At 38.5% G+C, this 22054-nt stretch overlaps 1 protein-coding gene across 2 annotated transcripts in view; it reads right to left on the bottom strand.

Moving 5' to 3' along the window:
• PRIM2 (DNA primase subunit 2) overlaps positions 1 to 22054 on the bottom strand; it is a 277151-nt gene that overhangs the window by 1405 nt on the left and 253692 nt on the right. For both annotated transcript variants that reach the window (XM_060021359.1, XM_060021360.1), the window contains exon 13: positions 6022 to 6090. In XM_060021359.1, the coding sequence (XP_059877342.1) occupies positions 6022 to 6090 (69 nt within the window). The remainder of the gene's footprint in view (positions 1 to 6021; positions 6091 to 22054) is intronic.

The following is a 22054-nucleotide window of genomic DNA, read 5'->3' as shown; positions in this document are numbered from 1 at the left end:
TTAAGAAGGGAAGTGATGCGATTAAAGATATGTGTAATCTTATGGTAGATTAAAATGGATTAGCAGGGAGTTAAAAGTTACCGTCACAGTTCAGGATGAACCTTCTTAACAGGTAGACCCATAAACAGAAACAAGGTCTTTTCTAAAACTTATTTCAGAACCTCAGGATTCTCTTGATTCTCTTTAGTCACTTGTTGATACATGTTGGACCAATACTTTTTTTTCTTTTTGCGGTACACAGGCCTCTCACTGTTGTGGCCTCTCCCTGTTGTGGCCTCTCCCGTTGCGGAGCACAGGCTCCGGACACGCAGGGTCAGTGGCCATGGCTCACGGGCCCAGCCGCTCCGTGGCATGTGGGATCTTCCCGGACCGGGGCATGAACCTGTGTCCCCTGCATCAGCAGGCGGACTCTCAACCACTGCGCCACCAGGGAAGCACCAGACCAATACTTTTATAATAATTCAGTGTATAGCAGATTGATAGTGTACACACTGATTTAAGAGTTACTACTCAGATCACTAAGAACAATTTTTTACCTGCTACTTTGCTGCTTAATTTCAAAATGTTTCCTGAATGTTTTATCTAGGATTTTTTATTAACAACAGAGTCATTTGTGAACTTCTTCATTATATTGTTTTTCACCCAATTCATTAAAAAACTGGGAGATTCAATATAAAGTTTGCATTTTACAAAGTGTTCCATGAAATGTAAGTTTATTGCCTAGCACGTTTCAATCAGAAGACTTTATGGTTTTTATAAATACAGAATATTAGAGATTGGAAAGATGTAGGGAATACTTTAAACTGGATCTTCTCCATGTACAGACTAGGAAACTGAGACCCAAAGAGATTTTTTACATGGTTTAGGCAAAGTCATAGAGCACTAGAAACTGGATCTGTCTGAATTAGAATTCAGGCCTTTAGCTCACTTAGTTCCCCTGAAATCTGTTTTAAGAGGTTTTATGGAAAGTCAAACAAACTTACAATCATATCATTATAAATATTATTTCTAGAGATAAACTTGTCTATAAAGATTATAAAAAACACAGTGGTGTCATTTCATGCAAAAAGAAGCTAGCACCTTTTGTGATACTTAATTACATATCGGGTATTTTCTACACCTTGCTTCAAGTTGTTAAAAGTGTCAATATATCTATCACAGAAGATGACTCTGTGGATTAAAGTGAATGATTAGATTTCAGTGTGGACAAAATGAAATATGGTAATCTTTATACTAAGCCTCAGTTTCCTCCCCCATGAAATGGAGGTAATAATAGCAGCTATGTCATAGGGTTGCTATGAGGAAAACCAAAGAAATAGGAGTGTAAAAAGAAAGAGTTGTTGGTTCTATGAAATCTAAATTAAATGCTTGGAAAGACTCAGGAAAGGCAAGTTACTTAAAACAAAAGAAAACAAAACTGAACTTCCCAAAAGATAGGGAGAAAGATCAGATTGCTTTGTATTATAATTAAGTTCCTTTTCCACTTTCAAGAAACCAAAACTGGAAATTGGTGATGGTGTAGTATGCATATGGTTTTTGAAAAAAAATAAAATCAAATTCCAATCCCAAACCTACATTCAAACAAAAGACCCTGCCCTTAATATCAAAAGATTAGTAAACAAATGGCATTCAAATGTTTTACCTTTAAAATGTAATGTTTAAAAAATACATTTTTTTATGACTGCCCATTTTAATTAATACTTTTATTAACCAACTAAAACAATGCCAGGGGTCTTGAAATGAGGGCCTATAACCATGGTTCTGTATGATGTCATGTTTTTCAATTTCTCTCTTAGGTCTGCAATCACCATTTCTTAACTCATTTTGTTAAGTAAGCTCATTTTACCAAACATCTATTAAGATGTCTGGTAGCATGATGAACTTATGAAGAGTTTCCTTCTGTTTACTGGATTGTTTCTTCTAGGATGGGTTCTTTCTTTTGAGTGTTTTCCTTCTTTCACTTTTATTTTTGCCTGAAGGAAGGTACCTTTCATTTTGCTCAGGAAAATAAAATTAGGGATTTTTAGGGAGGAAGGGGAGAAGCATAAACCAAATAGAATGAAAATAGATTTTACTTTAAAATTATTTAGTAAAAAGAATAGAGAAAGAGATTTACCCACATCTAAATGCCACATTTATTATTGCTTCAAAGTCAGCAGCTCTTTCCTTTACTCCTCATTAAAAAAAAAAAAAAGGAATATTCAGTTTGCTTCATTCTAGATATGGAAATACTAAGTGAGAATTTTCACAATTTTGTCTGATATGAATCTTGTTTCTTTCCTTGCCTTTTTTCTTGTTTGGTTGCTATGGTGATGTTTTTTCTTTGTGGTTGATGATTTTTTTATTATGTTTTGTACATTTTGTTAAATAATGGGAGAGGGAAATTCTGTGATGCATCTTCATTCTGTCCTGTTATCTTGGAAGACCCACAGTACCATAAAGAGCTAAAACAAGACTGGTAGAAGAAAGAAGTAGGATGGAGCCCTTTATAGGCTGCATTATAAATTTTGGATTTCACCTGAAGAGCGATGGGGAAGGCTTTTAAAGTTTTTTTTAAAAGCAGGTTACTGAAATGATCAGGTTTTTCTGTTTTAAAGATCACCCTAGCAGCTGTGTGGAGGGGAAAGAACTGGGCCGGTGCATGTGTGCAGCTGCTGGGAAAGGAGTCAGGAAGGCACTGCAGTGAGTGACCCGCATGAGAGACGGTGGGGCTCCCGGCTCAGGGTTTTAACTGATCTCCACAATGATCCTGAGTGATGATTACAAAGCTTAAATGTACTTGGTATATACCGTTTAAGATTGCAGGAAAATGTGTGATAGATTTTAACAAGATTTTTGTAGAGATTTCTATGGTGAAAAGAGAATTATGCTCAGCTATTTGCAAAATAAGTATTCAGAATGACTCAGCGCTTAAAGAGATCTATTTCTAAAGAAACTATTTTCAATTAAAATCCAGAGTTTAATCTACACAAGGCCTAGTGTTTTCATTTACAAATGGAGTATGCCAAAAGAAAAAAAAATTCACTTCAATATAAAACATTGTTCCCTAAAAATACTGAGGAAAACAGATTTCAAGCAGGCCAACTTTTGATATCTACCAAGTGAATCTCTCTCAAACATGAGCTTGGAATGAGCATGTTCTGCACACAATGACCTTCACACAAACATAGGTCTCATATTTCTGCCACAGAAAATGTGGATTTTGAAGGACTGGAAGCAATACTGTTTTACCTATGGGATGTTTGGGTTTTAATCAAGAGGTTTTGCAATGACACCTTATAATGAGGCAGCTGGTCTTACCAAAAAAGCCATATGGAACCACTGCAGCACTGCTGTAAATGTTATCAGTTAACTGGTTCATTTTCAAAACTTTCATTAAAGTGAGTTTAATCACAGAGGCCTCAAGAAAATAAACATAGGAGGTTTTTTTGGGGGGGGGAGGAGAATGGCAGCAACATGAAATAAAAATAGATTCTATTTTTAAATTAAATTAGAAAAAATAATAAGCAAAGAGACATATTCACAACAAAAAATCTATAGTGAGACATCTAGTGGATGCAAACAGCCTTTTTATTCCCTTGATTTATATGTGGCTTAAAGTAGACTTCTATATGTGGGAGGATTTAGACATATGTCTTTTTAATATCTTCATTAATCTAAGGCAAGTTTTAAAAATTGGCTATAGTAGTAATACTCTTGCAGGAATAATCAATAGGAGAGATGCTACAAAAGCAGATTTGAGAAATAAAAAAGCACTTCTTACTTTTTAGTGATGTCACAAACTCAGTGTTTGAATCTAATTTTCATATCTTCTCTAAAAAAAAGGTAAGAGGTTGAATAAGAGACCTCAATTTGTTAAAGTTCTGAGGCTTCTTAATTAAAAGGGTCCACAAATAATTAAGAACACATATTAAATTAAAATTCTCAAGCTGAGCAAGCAAATTAAAGAATACAGTCTACAAGGGAAAGAGTTTGCAAAGATGATGCTGAAAATACCAAAGAGATGTGGCTTATCTGTTGAGATTCCTATTCTGACAAAACTGATGAGAATTTGTTGTTTACTACTATATTGATGTTTAGTCCTTTCAACTGTGTGAAAATAAAATTTTTATGTTTTTAAATAAAAACACTATTTTCAACAGTTAGGTGTAATAGTAAGAGGACTGGACCCAGGGGCCAGACCAGACCAGGGTTCTGGCTCCAGACCTCCCACTAACTAGCTGTGGTCCCTAGGGCATCATGCAGAGTCACTAGGCCTGTTTGTTTTTCACCATAAACTATGAAGGCTGCATCATGAATCTAGACAGGAAAATACTAATGGCCTCCACAGCTGTTATTACAAATACAGTCCCAGGTTTTACAGAACAGCAGTCAGGGTTAGATCATGAGCTCTAGATGAGGTCCTCGACAGCCTGGTTCAAATTTAAGCTCCACTCCTTAGGACCTTAGGCTCTCAGCATCTCTAAGCTTTGTCATGATGGGGATGCAAATCGTGCCCAGCTGTGGTCTGCAGTGTGGACCAAAGGAGCCAGTGTGTCCAGAGCACTAACTGCTAGGCCTGGCACATGTGAAGGGTTCTGTAGGTGTTGGCTGATATTACCATTATTATTTTCATTATTATCAGTGATGTTATATTTTTGCTATGAAATATGTAAGGAATTCTGCAATTATATAACCACAAAAGAAAAGTTATTTCATGAAAACTAGAAAACGTAAAAGTGATTATAAAACTTAGCATATTGTGGGGACTTCCCTGGCAGTCCAGTGGTTAAGACTGCGTGCTTCCAATGCAGGGGGCACGGCTTCAATCCCTGGTCAGGGAACTAAGACCCCACGTGCTGTGCGGCGAGGCCAAAAAAAAAAAAAAAAAAAAAAAACTCAGCACGTCGTGGTAGCTGATGATGAATTCAATACATGCAGCATCTTTTTTGGGAAGGTCACGAATCCCTTTGAAACCTGATAAATGCTCGACTCCAAAAACGCACATATGTACTTAGAGAAAAAAATGTTTCAAGAGGTGCATGGACCTCTGGTGCATTCTTGGCTGTCTTTCCTGGGTTAGGAAGCCATGAACAGGACCAGTACTTGCAAACTGGGGGTCTGTGAGCTAAGTCGACCTTCAGATGTGCTGTTGGCCTGCACACGGCCTTAAAACTTGTCAATGTGAACATCTCTAACAGCATGACTTCTTCAGTGGTGTTCATCTCAGGTAGTTTCACTTTTTTGGGTTATCTTCCTGACCCCTGCAGGCCTCTGAGTTTGTGACCTATGCTTTACACCTCTCAGGACCTACTAGCAGGCCTTCTGTATAGGAGGCTGGCAAGAAAACAACCAAACACATTTCCCTGACTCTCTTGCAGCTAGGGGTCCACTGTATAACCTAGGTCGCCATGCAGATAAACACAAGACTTGAGAACTAGATTAGGGTAACGTGAGTTGGCAACCACAAGTAAAAGCATCCAGTTTTCTACAAGAAAGATGGCAAAAGCCTTCAGTTCTTCTGGACAGCTGAAGCCAGTGTTCCAGACCTACTCTGAGAAGTGGTTACCTAAGGCCTGTGGGTCCAGTCTGGCCCAGAATTTGCTCTTGTAAATAAAGTTCTACTGGGACAGAAGCATGCCCGCACCTTCACACACCGTCTAGGCTGCTTTTGCACGAGAGCAGCAGATGGAAGCAGCTGTGACAGGGAACACGTGGACCACAAAGCTTCAAACTTTCACGACCTGGCCCTTCACAGAAAGTTTGCCAACCCTTGGTCTTATCCCTAGCAGTGGAGTGGTGGGTGGCAGCCATAGTAAGATTTTCTCAGGATGTAGCTTCTCTTAGTTACAATATTCCTGGTTCTGTAGCATCCAAGCCTAATTCCCTGGCCCTTCTATAAGCAACCTCATACTGTGTAATAATTCCCTTTCCACTGAAAACAGCTAGAGTGGTTTCTACTGCTACAGCAAAAAATCCTAAATGAAACACAGAGTAACAAAAGACAAAGGATCAGGTTATAAAGTTTAAAAATTTACTTACATTATGTGTCATCTCAAAGAACTTCTGACAGGCTAGATGGTAATGTGTCCCTTTTACTAAATCCAAAATCTAAAATGAAGGGAAAAAAGTGAAAGAAAAATTAGAAATTAAATTTCTAAACCACTGTAGCTCCTGGTTGCCAGCCTTTTCATAATCTTCATTCCAGATAGGAAATGCGTTAAATCATGTAGCATGCTGTACCCCTGCAGCCTGGACACTGTGATAATGTTGACATCATACAGTAGCTGTTTAGGTTGGCATTAAACCACTGATGACAAGAGATAGTAAGTGATCTTGCTGACCTACCAAATGTGAATTTCAGTAACTTTACCTTGACAACAAGATGAAAACAGATCCTAGTATTATGACTTCGACAGTTATTGTCAGAATATCATATTGCAACATCTCTTCCAAAACTGTAGATATAAATCTAGTAATCTAAATGGTTGCTGTATGAAGCAATAAGTATACTATTTAGATTTTTACTTTCCACATTACCAGTTTATACAGATACAGCATAAAATACAGCTGTGTGTCCATCAGAAAAATTTAATGTAAACCCGTTGGATGAGTATCTGTGGAGAGGGAATGCTTTTGCCTTCAATCAGATTTGCCCTTTTCTGAAATGAAGTTATTTCTAGTAAAGCTCAGCAGAATGTGAGAGTAAATAGTCTATTCTGACCACCTATTAGGAACATCATCCTATCTTTTGTAAATACAATTTGCTTTCCAATTCTACTTCATGTAATCTCTTCAGAACAGCACAAACTCCCATCCTTCTCAGTAGACTGCAATAACAGTTGAAATTCGTAAAGTTTTATCACCTTTATCACCTCCCCTGACAAATAAATAGAATATATATTTGGCCTGTTCATAAAACACAGTAAAATGCTGAAATTAACAGACAGCCTCAAATGAAGGAAAAAATAATTCTGGAGAAATGTTAATTTCTATCCCTTTTCAAAAGGCTGACCTTCCTATGACAAAAAGAAATGTTCATGAAGTCTCAAATTCTTGCTATCCTCATTATTGAATATAGCTTACATCTTTTAACAGATACACACAAAAAATTACAGTGCAGAATGGGCATCACATTATACTGACAAGAGTATGCTTAAAAGAACTCTTTTTCTCTGACTGTCTTATAGATTACATTTCTAAATTTCAGGTTACATTTTATTAAATCCTACGTGAAAGACCTGTGTAAATGCCAACCAATCACAGCACCCAGGTTTCTGCCTGTCTGCCTATTTGAACTGTCTACTTTTCTTGAATTATTACAGCAAAAGTGAAAAATAAATCAGTTTTAAATGAATGACTATAAACTTTTAAAATGAAGAAAGTCACAAAGTTTTTAAAGTAATTCTAACATTCTGAGCTCATATTCGCCTATGTTTTTAAACATAGATAATTCAAACTGTGCTGAGATAAACTTGCAGTTGAGTACTGGCAAACATCAGTGATACCAAGGTATGAATATCTATGAATTACAATTTTGGAGAAGCAAGGTCTTCAAACATAAACTTAAGTTTAAATGATGCCATAAATTACCTGAAGAGAAAATGAATTCACAGAAATAGACAAAAATCCCAACTGTATGGTATGTAATAAACTCCTTTTATTTAAAAACAAAACAATGAATCTAACATCTTATTCTGTGTATATACATTTCTTGTTTATATATATACACATATATGGTATATTTAGATATCTTCCTTGCAAAATAAATATATAACATTATATATAATAATCTAATATATATGTTTGGGAAACATGCTATAAAGAAATACTTATAAGAACCATACTAATAAAAATACCTAGTTGGGTGACATACACATATACAAAAGTTATTATGGGAAATTGACAGAGAAGCCACAGAATGTGAGAAAAGCTGATGTACCTTGAAATTTTAGGTTCCATCAAAAATGTAAATTTAGATTAATCACACAACAATCCCCTCTCCACCCCATCCCCTACTCCACTCCAGAGACTAGGCTCTTCCTTAAGGAAAATCATTCACTTTTCCTCTGACATTTTTCTTCATCTTTCTAGGAAGAGTTTTTATTTGAAGTTGTCTTGCAAATTCATAAATAAATCATTTGCCTATCTATCCTTAAATAACTTCACCTATCATGTTGCAGCACATTTGAGTGGATGAAAGTTTCTGCACAGATGTAGAGGTGTAATGGGGAAAAGAGGCAACAGGGTGTTTTTCACTGGCTAGGAAAGCTGTTCAGAGGAAGATAAATTGAGTCCCAAGGAGAAGAGAGAGGGAAGAAGAAAGATAGCAACTAACAGGTCAGGGAGACAGTAAGTGAGCCAATAGGAGAAACATGAGAGAAAGACTGCTCTGAGGTGACTGGGTATTACTAGTAGGGACTGTCTTCATTTCTCAGATGAAAAAATATACCCTCTTAAAATAGGGGAGTGTGTCTGTCTAGTGTGGGCCATTTAACTGCAGAAAGAATTAAAAAATTGAAAAATCATATGCAACTGAATGATTTTGTTTTCCTTAAGAGAGTTTTTCCTTAAAAAACTTACATGTTTTAAATTAAGATAGAACTTCCCTGGTGGCACAGTGGTTAAGAATCCACCTGCCAATGCAGGGGACATGGGTTTGGGCCCTGTTCCGGGAAGATCCCACATGCTGCGGAGCAACTAACCCTGTGTGCCACAAATACTGAGCCTGCACTCTAGAGGCCGCGAGCCACAACTACTGAGCCCACATGCCACAACTACTGAAGCCCACGCGCCTATAGCCCATGCTCCGCAACAAGAGAAGCCACCGCAATGAGAAGCCCACGCACCGCAACGAAGAGTAGCTCCCGCTCACCGCAACTAGAGAAAGCCGGCATGCAGCAATGAAGACCCAATGCAGCCAAAAATAAATAAAATAAATAAAATTTTAAAAATAAATAAATAAAACACAGATAGAAAATGAGAAATATTACTAAAAAGAAATCCAACAAATAAAAATACATACTTTAGTTTCCCATTATGATCTACATTAAAGAGATACAGGAAAAGACAAGGAAGGGTCTTGGACACTGAATGAGGTTTGGTTTTCCTGAGTGGAACAGGGAGCTGCTGCAGTGCTCTAAGCACTGGAGTGAAGCGGACGACTCACATTTTCACAGGATGTTCTGCCTGCTGTGCTGGGGGCGGGGTGGAGAGTGAGCTCATTGCAAGAGTCTAGGGCACAGACGAGTGGGGCCTGGACCAGGTGCTGACAGTCGTTGTGGGGAGAAGGGGTGCAATTAGAGATAGAAGCATTTCCCACTTTGTGGCCATGGGCTGTTTTTGAAAAACAGCTGTTCTATGTGATAACACTCCACAAGGGCCTGTCCCCCCATGTTCTGGAGTAAAGAACCCTCTCCCTACCCCAACTGACTTCCTAAATAAAATGCAGTAAGATGCCCACATATCAGTAGGAACTAACATGTAAAATAAATGTAAAACACCACAAATACCGCTTACTAGTCGCTAGGCAACGTGATGAGTAAGAGTGTGAGGCCTCAAGCCCCCTGGAGTCAGCACCCACCCCCTGCTGACTTCAGCCTTTGCACTGGTGAGTCTGCTGTCTGCACACAGCACAACTGCAGACCACCCCTGCACCTTCTCTTCTTAAATTTTCTGATACAAACACCCCGGCAAACACTGTATTAAGATATCCCACAGGTACGTCCATTTTGAGGATGGTGCTGGTGCCATGTGCTGATGGTTGGGTGACTCCAGGGCAGGAAAGACAAAGCTAACAATCGACAGGAAGGGAAAGGAGAAGTGGGGTGTGAGCAAGACACTAAAATGTAGTTCGTCAAACAGGAGCAAAAACCGAAATGTGGCAATGAAACACCAAAAGCCAAGAAGGACAGATGTCCGGAGGGCTGTGTAACGGAACTTGGAGTCAAAGCTTCAATTCTCTGCGATATGTCTAAACAGCCCTGGAAGAACTCAGAGACACTGAGAAGGCTGACTGCCAACTTGGCCGGGCTGACCAGGGAGGGGTCTACAGTAACGTCTGAAACGCATGACAGCTGTGATCACTAAGCCATCCTTCCTTCCTGAAATTCAGGGTCTTAGGAAGAGTTGGTCTCATTCGAATTTAAATTTTTTGTGTAGTCGTAATTCAAGTGACCTTTTTTTAAAGTGCTAAGTTTTAACAGAAGAGTCCGTGTCCCTGGGCTGTGGACAGATATGCCGGACTCATAGCCAGATGACTGTGAGCTTGAAGAGATGTTAGGTTCAACCAGAAGTGGTATGCTTTTCTTTGAAGCTGTAATTTTTCTTTTATGTTTTCTCAAGAATGAAGAAATACTGGATGTGGTAATATTTTATGATGTATCAATGTTGAACTTACCTACCTAACCATGTTTTTTAAAATATGCTTTGCTTGGGGGGCAGGGGTGCATAGCTAGTTAGTTCATAATGTGCGTGTTTACATATATTTTTTGTGTTAGTCATATATTGAATATGACATTAAAATTTTTTTAAGAAAAAACACTTTGTAGAAAACCCAGAATGAGGAAATAGGCAGTAGTGCTTTTGGACAGTGTTTGTCTTGCCAGCAGAGGTCCTGAAGGGCCAGCTCCCCAAGGCTGGGGGCTCAGAGGCAAGACTGGCCAAAGGGAGGGTTCGAAAGAGAACCGGAGAGACAAACACATATACACAGAGTGGAAAACTCTACAAGAAGAAGGAATATACGGAGATAAGAGAAGATAAATAGGATGGTGAAAGAAGCAGGTGGGAGGAAAGTGTAGAAAGCCCAAGAAATGTGGTCAGTGAGACAGAGCCACTCTGCATGGCCCGTAGATGTCACCACGCAGCCCGCAGCCTGCAGCTGTGCTCACCCAGCAAGGACACAAACTCCCTCCAGCCCCCACGGTCCTTCTGGAAGAGCCACAGCACACCACAGTTTCCTCGTGAACCAGCATTAATACCAAACTAACAGTTCTTTAAGGAGGAAAGCAAATCAAGTGCCAATTCCGATTCCTAAGCTAGAAGTTTCCTAATTAGGCTTTAGAAAAATATAATTAGACAATCTGAAGAATCTTATCAAATAAAGGCTTATTTGATGAAAACAAAAGATTATTATTTAAAGGAAAATTCCAGTGAAGGTCTAAGAATATTGCTCAAATGGCAATTCGAGTTTGGTTTTTAATGCCAATATTTCCAGGCTAAAGTACAAAATGTGAAGCTTAACAACTGTTCTAATACATCAGTAGTCAAAAGGCTAAGAAAAATTAAGAGGAATAGTGGTATTAAACTACTATATTTTGGTAACTCATATTCTTTAACTTTTTTCTCTCTATATCTTAAACTACTTATCAGCTGACTAAGGTCCATCAAGAAGAATATTAGTTTTTCTTTTGTTTTTTTTAACAATGCAGTTTGTCATCTTTACAAGAAAATGTTCATCATATTTGTATTTCCTAAGTTTGGTAAAATCATTAATTACACTTCATCGACTATTTCATCCTCAAGGCAAATTACTCTTTGGTTTTGAATCCCAATTAAGTGGCTAATAACCAAGATATCCTTGCAGGGGAGGGGCAAAGAGCAAATAAGGCAACAGTTTTCTCATTTGATTGGTGACAGATCACAGCCGTTGACAAACATATGCGATACAAAGTACTGGTGGGAAATGTTATATTTATACTTATACACACACATATATACGTATATGAAAATAGAAATATAGATAACATTTTATAACTTAGAGCCACCCTTCCTTCTCCCTTCTGATGCTCATACTCTCAGCCACCGAGACGTCCTCTCCGCCTTTGCTTCAGCACCTGCCATGAGGTCCAGATGGTTCTCTGGCGGCAGAATGCAGCCACCTGCCCATCCTGGGCTGCAGGGAGGAGACGCTGACCTCACCAACCAGACACGCAGCTCAGCTGTCTCTAACTCAAGGTCATGTTCTGTTTTATTTAAAAGTGATAACAAGCTTGTTTCTTCCTAAAAAATCAACCTTTCAAGAGGAGATATTTGCTGATATTTTCCCGCTCCATTTCCAATTTTCATTTCGAAGGTGAGAGAAAACACAGTTGTGATGTAGAGTCTGGAACACTTTTGATCTTATTACTTGGCCCCTGTCTCTCCCACAAAACTTACAACTCTGTTGTGACCTTCACCTACTGGGGGGTCAGGGGCAAGTTTCCCACTCATGAAGATGTGCTTTCCTTCGTTTAAAACATTATGTGCCAAGAATTTTTCTGAGTCACTCTTCATTGTCTATAAACATAGCTATCCAAATAAATTGATTCTACCTCCAAAGGTCTTTAAAATTAATCTTTTCCTCTCCATTGTTCAGGCCCTGATCAATCCCTTTTTATTGCAAAGCTTCTTGATTTATCCTTTCCTCATTCAAGACAGCTTCTGAACTGCCACCACAGTAACTAACTTTCCTAAAACCCAGATCTAACCCTGGCATTGCTGGCTCCCAGACTCCTCATCGTGGTTCAAAAGGCCACAAACCATCAGGCCACAGTCCCGCCTCCGCTCCCACCCAGGACCCTCCTGCCCACCTGGCCCCTGGGTCCTCACACTCCAGTCCAGCTTCTCCCAGGGTGTATGGTTTGGAATTTTAGTTCACAAAACTCCTGTGATAACGCAGAGGGTTTTCTTGTCTGATGCACTGTTTGATTTGGTTTAGTCCAGAATTGTTTAAGTTTCTTCAGGGCAGGACTTACCAGGGTGGTGTTTCTCAACTAGTTTGTCTCCAGAACCTGTTTTCATAGATCTCACAGGACTAGGGCTCCTCAGAACACGCCCTGGTGCCTTATCTGAATGTGCTCACCTCCCCTGCGTCTCACTCTAGTCCTTCTCCTGTCTAGCCTTCTCTCATCACACTGAATTTCTTTACTGTCTGTCTCCTCCACTGGAGTATCACCTCTGAGGAGGAGGGGCCTTGCTATTAGTTCATCACTATATTCCCAGGGTCCTGAATGGTAACTGGAATACAGTCACACCTGATCACATTTGCTGATATTGAATGGATGCTCCCCCTTCCGCCTGATAAGCCTGACTCCCTCAGGTGGGGAACTCCTACCCCACCTTCACACCCAATGCAAACGTCACTTCCTACGTGAAGCAATCCCTGATGTCACTCCTCCCTCCTCAGCAGATCTTCCCCCTCTGGCTCTTCAACTAGCATTTAGAATAATTTTTTAAAGCACTTCTCCTACTTCATTATAGTTAATTATGTCTTGTAATGCCACTCAACTAAGAGCTCTAACACAGCTTCTTAAATCTTTTTGTTTCCAGACTTGAACATACGGAAAACTCAGCAACATGGACGGTGCTTGGGAAATGTTTATTGAGCCATAAAATAAATGTTTTTCCTCCCCAAAGAAACTTCATTCTGTTTGAATCCATCTTAGAGCACTTTTACCAGAGCCTTTGCAATTAGACAGTTGATTTCCATTTCTCTTTCTCTCTTTTTTTTATTGGTGTAGCACCACAAGAAAAAAATTACTAACTTAATTTAGTTCTTCCACAGGCTTTAAAAGGGCTTGAGAGGTTTCTCCACTCATATCTGAGGACACTTTGGAGAAGAGAGCGACACCACTCCATCAAATTAACTGGAATCCAAATGCAGAAATCTGCCATTGCTGTGTATAGTTTACACAAACAGGAAAACATCCCGGTCTGTGTACACAACAGCCCCTGCCCGCACCTCTCAAATGAGCTTTCAGACTATGACCAAGTCAGTTGGTCACTCTCTCACTCGATCCACGCAGCCCACATTCACTTAGCCCCTTGAAGGGACTCCAGGATTGGGTTTATAGAGATGAAAGATACCATTTATGTCCTCGAGGAGGATAAGGCTACAAAGACAGTCTGGAGGGGAGGACAGACAAGGGAACAAACAGTACCAAACAGGTGTTGACCTGATACAGGAGAACACAGGACGCTACAGGAAGGGGAGGGGAAAGGGCTCAATATGAGTTTCAGGGGAGAACAGAACCAAGTGGTAACAACGAATCACAAAGATGAAGATAAAGAAAGGGTCAGGGCAACCCAGACACGGGACAACATGCAAAGGAGGCACAGAAACTCCAAGCAAGATGCTTGGGGACGGGAAGAATATAAAGTGTATTAGAAAGATGACCTGGAATCAGTGTGAAGGACTTTCGGAGGGAAGAGGGACTGTGGACAATGGGAAGAGAGCAGAGCAGAAGGGACAGATTCAAGAGTCCTGGGAGTGGTCGTGGATGTTGTCCTGACTTCCGGCTTGAGCATCTGGTGCTGCACTCGCTCTCCCCAGAGGCAGAGTACCACGGACATCGCCCACTCCTCAGGACCAGGGCATACTGTCTCCAGGCTCAGAAAGTGCTGACAACTGAGAGCTGGCAGCAGTCCCGTCGACTGGGGAAAGCCATCTTCCCCAGAGTGGCCTGACCCAATGACCAGCCGACGATGCAGCACGCTCCTATCAAGGACCAGTCACAGCTCCCTGTGGACCAGCTAGAGACCACGTCCCCTTCTGCTCTGTCCTGCCTGCTCCTTCCCTGACAGGTGCTGACCCTGAGAGCACTCCCCAGCAAACGTCCTGCATGCAAACCCCACCACAGCGAACCAGGCCCCGATAAAGTGCAAGTTGTGTTTTGCTTGTTTGTTTGGTTTTGCAGGGAGAGGGATGGGAATCAGGTGAGGAAGAATAAGGTCTATAACAACATCTTATACGCCTGCTCTGTCTGTATCAGATATTGTTCTGGTTATTTTACTTAATTACCAGCTCTCTAAATCTGTTTTTCACATATATATGCAAACACATGCGAAAAAGAATGCTTATAGCAATTTTTTAGGCCTTTGAGATGCCTGGGAAAATCTGATCAAAACTGTGACCCTCCCCAGTTAGAAAAGTGTGCCACACCTCATAAATCCTGAAATGTCCTGCAAGTCAGCTAAATTCTAAATAGAAGAGAGGTTTTCTGAAAGGCATATAACACTCAAGTTTAATAATCATATTACATTACTCCCTTATTTTTATCCACAATATAGATACCCTAATATTGAAAATGTCCCACTGTCTTTTAACTTACTATATTTGAATAAAGGTTTTGAATCATTAAAAATACCTCCAACATTTGGGTTAAAGGATTTAAGCTTTAGGGGAACATAAACAACTAAGTGAACTTGGAATAGGGGAGGGAGAGAAAGAGAATGCTGAGGAGAGGACGGAGGGAGGGAAGGCAAGTGAGAATCCTGTCAAGTCTGCTGGGAGGGGCAGACGAAAGTGCGGCCAGACCGCAACCCCACAGTTTACTCACTAATCACAACTGTGCAGCGGGTATCCTATTTTTTTGCCTAATATAAAAGCTTGCCACTTCAGAATCACTATGTCCTATGATCTTATGGAAATGATGAAAAAGATTTATCCTTGACTTAATAGTTATTTTCAAAGATCTTACCTATAAAAGGAGATGTAGCCTATTTGCTTGAAAACAGAAACTAAACTAGAAGAAAGAAACTAAACTTAACATCTGTCACTCAAATGAGGTTTTTTCAAGGACTGGAAGATTGAGAAAAAAATAACTACACATGTTTACATATAAATATAGGGGTGTGTGTGTGTGTGTGTGTGTGTGTGTGTGTGTATATATATATATATATATATATATATATATATATATATATATATTCAGAAACAGAAACTTCGTCTAACAAAAACTACATTGTAAATTGATGGTCAACACTACCAAAAAGTCTGAAATGGCTTTTTTTTTTTTTGGCTGCACTGCACGGCATGTGGGATCTTAGTTCCCTGATCAGGGATTGTACCCACGCCCCCGTATTGGAAGCACAGAGTCTTAACCACTGGATCACGAGGAAAGTCCCCTGAAATGGCTTAACGGTAAGCAGACTGAGAATCTGAAACACTTGCTTTATGAAAAAAGATTAATTACTCAACTTTCTGGATACTTTAAGTTTGCTTTTCTAAAAAAAAAAAGGTGGGGCGGGTCCTCTGAGAGAATAGTCTATAAAACTGATCATGAAACAGAACTAAGCTAGGGAGAATAGTTTTTTGTAGGGAGAATAGTTTTTTGTCCATAGATAGGCAGGTAGATTTTATTATAAGTATTATAAATGACAGTTACCATATGCTACTGAATGAAATTCCTCTACAGATACCAGCAATTTTTTTATGAATGAATAAATAATAAAATAATTATAGAAAGATACATAACTATAAATAGAGTACTGAATTTTCTTTTAATAAAGACTATGTTTTCCATTTTAATGCAATTTTAATGAAAGTAAACTTTCATGGCTTTGGCTAACAAATGGAGTGTTATTTGACTTTCAAAGTGATTCTTCTTTGAATCACCTTGACAATATTAAATAATCTTCAAATGACCATTTATCTTCAGCCTAATGAAAAGGAAAGATATACACAGAAATCAAGTTAGATATTCAGGGATTTTTATGATAAAGCCAAAAATGGAACCATATCCTCCTGACACCAATTCTAAAGCTCAACTTCCCATCTTTTCCTTAATGCTGCTCTAAGATTTACCAAGAACAATGTACACATTTTCAACTACATCACCAAGAAAAGCAAAGCTAAGTGCAGCAATTCTCATAAATGAGAAGAGATGCTCGTGGAGATGAAAGACAGAAAAGCTGCTCTTGAGAGCAGTTGCTGTTCATAAAGTAATGGACAGATGGATACCATCATCTACTGATAAGTACTCTTCATACCCCTCACCTAAGAAAATCACAGGAGCTTTAGGTAGTTTAGATTTATATGAACACTGAGTAAGGAGTCGTTGAGATTTATCTTTGCCATAAAATTTTCTTGACATAGTGCTACTTTTAAGTCTTTTAAACTGTCCATTTTGAAAGATTTCTTCATTAAAAGGCATTTACCAGTTTTAGATTGAATATGGCCACTAACTTTTTGAGAATGTTTGGACTGTGAAAAAGAGAGGTTAACCAACCTCTCAAAAAGCATAAAGGCCATACATTTTTACATATTTCAAGGTTTTAATATCACTATTAATTTTTCGGGAAGCACCAATTAGACTTGCTGTTAAAATAATCATTAGTGGTTATGCTGAGTAAGTAACTAAAACACTTTCTCTTCCTCTCTTAAAAAAACCCACTAAAATGAAAAATAAAAAGACAGTTTAAACAATATTCATACAGAAATATACTTGTAAATAATGAATCATTTAATAAAAAACCTGAAAAACGAGTAGCTTTATTTTTACTCATTTATGGGTCAACATGTAAATATTGGCTGTAATAGGTCAAACACAACTGTATGCTAGAAGCAAATATGATATGGAAATAGAACCTAATCACTCTAATACTCAATAGTCTCAACTATTTAGAGCAATACTCTGCAATGGAAATATGAGTAACATCTGTAATTTAAAATTTTCTATAGCTACAATTAAAAAGGTAAAAAGAAACACGAAATTAATTTCAATAATACACCTTGTTTAAATAAATATGGTTTACTGTCATTTCAACATGTAATCAATATAAAAATATCATACTAAGATATTTTACAATGCTTTTTCATGGTAATTCTTTGCAACCTGGCATATATTTTCTACTCACGGCAGGCGGTGTGCTGGAGCTGACCCCACTGGCTTGTGAGAATGGACTGTGCACAACTCTTCCCAAGTTAGGGTTTGTAACATCACTTTGGTAGTTTCACATCAGTCCAGTAGGAGTATTTACACGACAGAAATCAGCAAATGACATAAGTCAAGGCTTCTTTCCCCCAGAGCTGGTTTACCAATACACCACTGCCTTCAGCACATCTCAGTGAGGACCATCCACATTTCAAGTGCTATACCGTCACTGCATGTAGCTAGTGGCTGCTAGTGGACAGACCAGGCACACACAAAGAGTCAGACTTCCAGAGTTAGCAACTTGGAATATTTGAAATGTCCAGTTTTCTAGAAATTATTACAAAGCTTGGAAAGAAACAAGAAAGTAGGGTCAATTCACAGGAGAAACGAATACAAACTGGTCCCAAGGAAGCACAGACATTAGACTCATCAGACAAAGACTTTAAATCAGTTGTCTTAAATACCCTCAAAGAGCTAAAAGAAACCATAGACAAAAAGCTAAAGGAAAGAAGAATGATGTCTTAACAGAGAGAAAATCGCAATAAAGAGAATAAAACTATAAAAAAGAACCAGAGAGAAACTCTGGAGCTGAAAATTATAGCTAAAATGAAAAAGTAGCCAATTTCAGCAGGCGGAAAAAAGAATCATCAAACTTGGAAGTAGATTGGTTGAGATCATCCAGTCTGAAGAGTAGGAAGAATAAAGAATGAAGAAACATGCACACAGCCAAAGAGACACGTGAGACACCAGCAGGTGCACCAACAAATGCACACGGGACACCCAGGAGGAGGGGACAGAAGGGTATAAAGAACAGTTGAAGGAAAACGGCTGAAAATCTCCCTGACTCGATACAAGACATACAACTACACATCCAAACAGCTCAACAAACTCCTAGGAGGACAAAACACACAGAAACACATTATAAAGAAACCACTGAAAGAGACAAAAGAAAACATGGATAGGAGCAAGACAAACCACTCTTCACTTACCAGAAACAGCAAGAGTATCAGCGGCCTTCTCAGCAGAACCCAAGGAGAACAGAAGGCAGCACGGTAACATAATTTGCTCAAAGAATAAAGCTGTCAACCAAGATTCATATGCCCTTTAAAAATGGAGAAATTAATACATTCCCAGATAAACAAAAGCTGAGGGAGTCTGTTGCTAGTAGACCTGCCCTACAGGAAATATTAGAGAGAGTCCTTCAGGCAGAAATGTAAGGTCACTAGACAGTTCTTGAAAACCACACAAAAATAAAGGACACTGGTAAAGGTAACTACATAATATATAAAGGCCAGTATTACTGCATTTTTGATATGTAAGTCCTCTTTTTCTTCCAATATGATTTAAAAGGCAAATGCATAAAACAATAACTATAAATCAATGTTAATAGGCACACAATGTATAAAGATGTAATTTGTGACAACAACAACATAAAGGGGAAAGGACAGAGTTAAACAGAAGCAGAGGTTTGTATACTACAGAGGTTAAGCTGGTACTAACTGTCATAAGTTTAAGAGGGTAACTGCAATCCCCAGGGTAACCAGTAAGAAAATAAATAAAAATACATATACAGAAAAGGAAATGAAGAGAATTCAAACAGTACACTGCAAAAATATCAATCGCAAAAGAAGGCAGTAATAGAAGAACTGAGGGACAAAGGGATGTGACCCACAGAAAACAGCAAAATGACAAAAGTGAATCCTTTCTTATCAGTAATTATTTTAACTGTAAATAGATTAAACTCTCCAATTGCAGAGGATGGAAAAATGCCTGAAATTACATAATCAAACTATGTGCTCTCTATAAGAGACTCACTTTAGATCCAAAGACAAAAATAGGTTGAAAGTGAAAGGATGGAAAAAGATATTCAATGAAAATAGTAACCAAAAGAGAGCTGGGGCCATACTAGCAACAAGCAAAACAGATTTTAAGTCAAAAAATGTTACGAGACAAAACAACATTATATACTGATAAAAGGATAAATCTATCAGGAAGATGAAACAATTACAAACATATACGCACTGAAAAACAGAGACCCAGAATACATGAAGGAAAAATCGAAAGAACTGAAGGTAGTAATAGACAGCTCCACAACAACAGTTGGAAACTCTTTCATAAATGGGTAGAACAACTAGACAGATGAGCTACAAGGAAAGAGGACCTGAACAACACTATAACCAACTAGACATAACAGACAATATGGAACACTCCATCCCAAACAGCAAAATACACATTCTTCTCAAGTGTACAGGGAACGTTCTCCAGGATAGATCATATGTTAGGTGACAAAATAAGTCTTAATAAATTTAAAAATACTGAAATTATAGAAAACATCTTCTCTGACCACAGTGGGATGAAATAAGAAATCAATTACAGAAAGAAAACTGGAAAATTCAAAAATATGTAAAAATTAAACAACACATTCATAAACAACCAATGGGTCAAGGAAAAAAGGAAATTAAAAGGGAAATTGGGAAGTACTTTGAGACACATGAAAACAAAAATACAACACACTGAAACTTATAGAATATAGAGAAAACTGCTTGTGGGGAAATTTCTAGCTGTAAACACTACAATAAAAAACAAGAAAAATCTCAAATCAATAACTTAACTTTACACTAGAAAAAAAAAAGAGCAAACTAAACACAAAACCAATAGAAAGAAGGAAATAAAGATTAAAGTGGAGATAAAATAGAGAAGAGAAATACAATAGAGAAATACAATAGAGAAAATTAAAAAAAAAAACACCCCAAACTTGGTACTTTGAAAGGGTCAACAAAATTGACAAAGACTGGGCTTCCCTGGTGGCGCAGTGGTTGAGAGTTCGCCTGCCGATGCAGGGGACACGGGTTCGTGCCCCGGTCTGGGAAGATTCCCACGTGCCGCAGAGCGGCTAGGCCCGTGAGCCATAGCCGCTGAGCCTGCGCGTCCGAAGCCTGTGCCCCGCAACGGGAGAGGCCACAACAGTAAGAGGCCCGCATACCACCCCCCGCAAAAAAAAAAAATTGACAAAGACTGACAAAGCAAAAAAGACACAGACACAATAACTAAAATCAGAAAAGTGGGGACATTACTAACGACTTAACTGAAATGAAAGGGATAAGCGAAAACTATGAACAACTTCACACCAACAAATTAGACAGCCTAGATGAACTGGACAAATTCCTAGACATACACACATTACCAAAACTGACCTAAGAAGACAGAAAATCTGAACAAACCTGTAATAGGCAAAGAGACTGAGTATTTAAAAACTTCCCAACAAAGAAAAGCCCAGGACTAGATGGCAGCCAAACATTTAGAGAAGAATACCAGTGCTTCTCAAACCCTTCCAAAAAAGGAGTGAGCACTTCCTAACTCATTCTATGAGGCCAGCATTACCCTGATAGTAAAGGCAAAGAAAGACATCACAAGAAAATTATAGACCAATATCCCTTATGAATACAGGATGCAAAAATTCTCAACAAAATACTAGCAAACCAAATCCAGCAGCACACTGAAAGTATTATAAACCATGACTAAGTGGGATTTATCCCAGTGAAGCAAGGGTGGTTCAACATATGAATATCAATCAATGTATATACGACGTTAATAGAAGGAAGGACAAAAACCACATGATCATTTCAGATGCTGAAAAAGTATCTGAAAATATCCAACACATTTTCATGGTTAAACACACACACAGAATAGAAGGAAACTTCCTTAACATAATGAAGGGCATTTATGAAAAACCTATGGCTAACATATCCTTGGTGAAAGACAAAAGTCTTCCCCCTGAGATGAAGAACAAGACATGGATGCCCGCTTTCACCACTGCTATTCAACAATGCACTGGAAGTCCTAATCAGAGCAATTAGGCAAGAAATAAAAAGGCATCCAAATGAAAACGAAAAGGCAAAACTATACCTATTCACAGATGACACGGTCTTATATACAGAAAAAATCCTATAGAATCCATTAAAAAAACCTATTAGAACTAATAAATGAACTCAGCAAAGTTGCCAGATACAAGAACAACCCAAAGAAATCAGTTGTAGTTCTAACACTAGTAGTGAACAATCAGAAAAGGACACTAAGAAAAAGTTCCATTTACAACAGCATTCAAAAGAATAAAATGCCTATAAATTTGGCCCAGGAAGTGAAAGACACGTATGCTGAAAACTGCAAAACATTGCTGGAAGGAATTAAAGGCCTAAACAAACATAAAGAAATCCCCTGTTCACAGACTGAAAGATAATATTGAAAGGATATCAATACTACCCAAAGCAATCTACAGATTCAACGCAATCCCTATGAAAGTTCCAATGCCCTTTTCTACAGAAACGGAAAAGCCAATCCTCAAATTCATATGGAATTGCAAAGGACTCTAAATAGCCAAAACAATATTGAAAAAGAGGAACGTGAAGTTGGAGAATTCAAACTTCCTGATTTCAAAACCTACT

The sequence above is a fragment of the Delphinus delphis genome, chromosome 10, assembly GCF_949987515.2.
Source record: "Delphinus delphis chromosome 10, mDelDel1.2, whole genome shotgun sequence".
Taxonomy (NCBI): Eukaryota; Metazoa; Chordata; class Mammalia; order Artiodactyla; family Delphinidae; genus Delphinus; species Delphinus delphis.
This window is presented reverse-complemented; position numbering and strand designations above follow the sequence as displayed.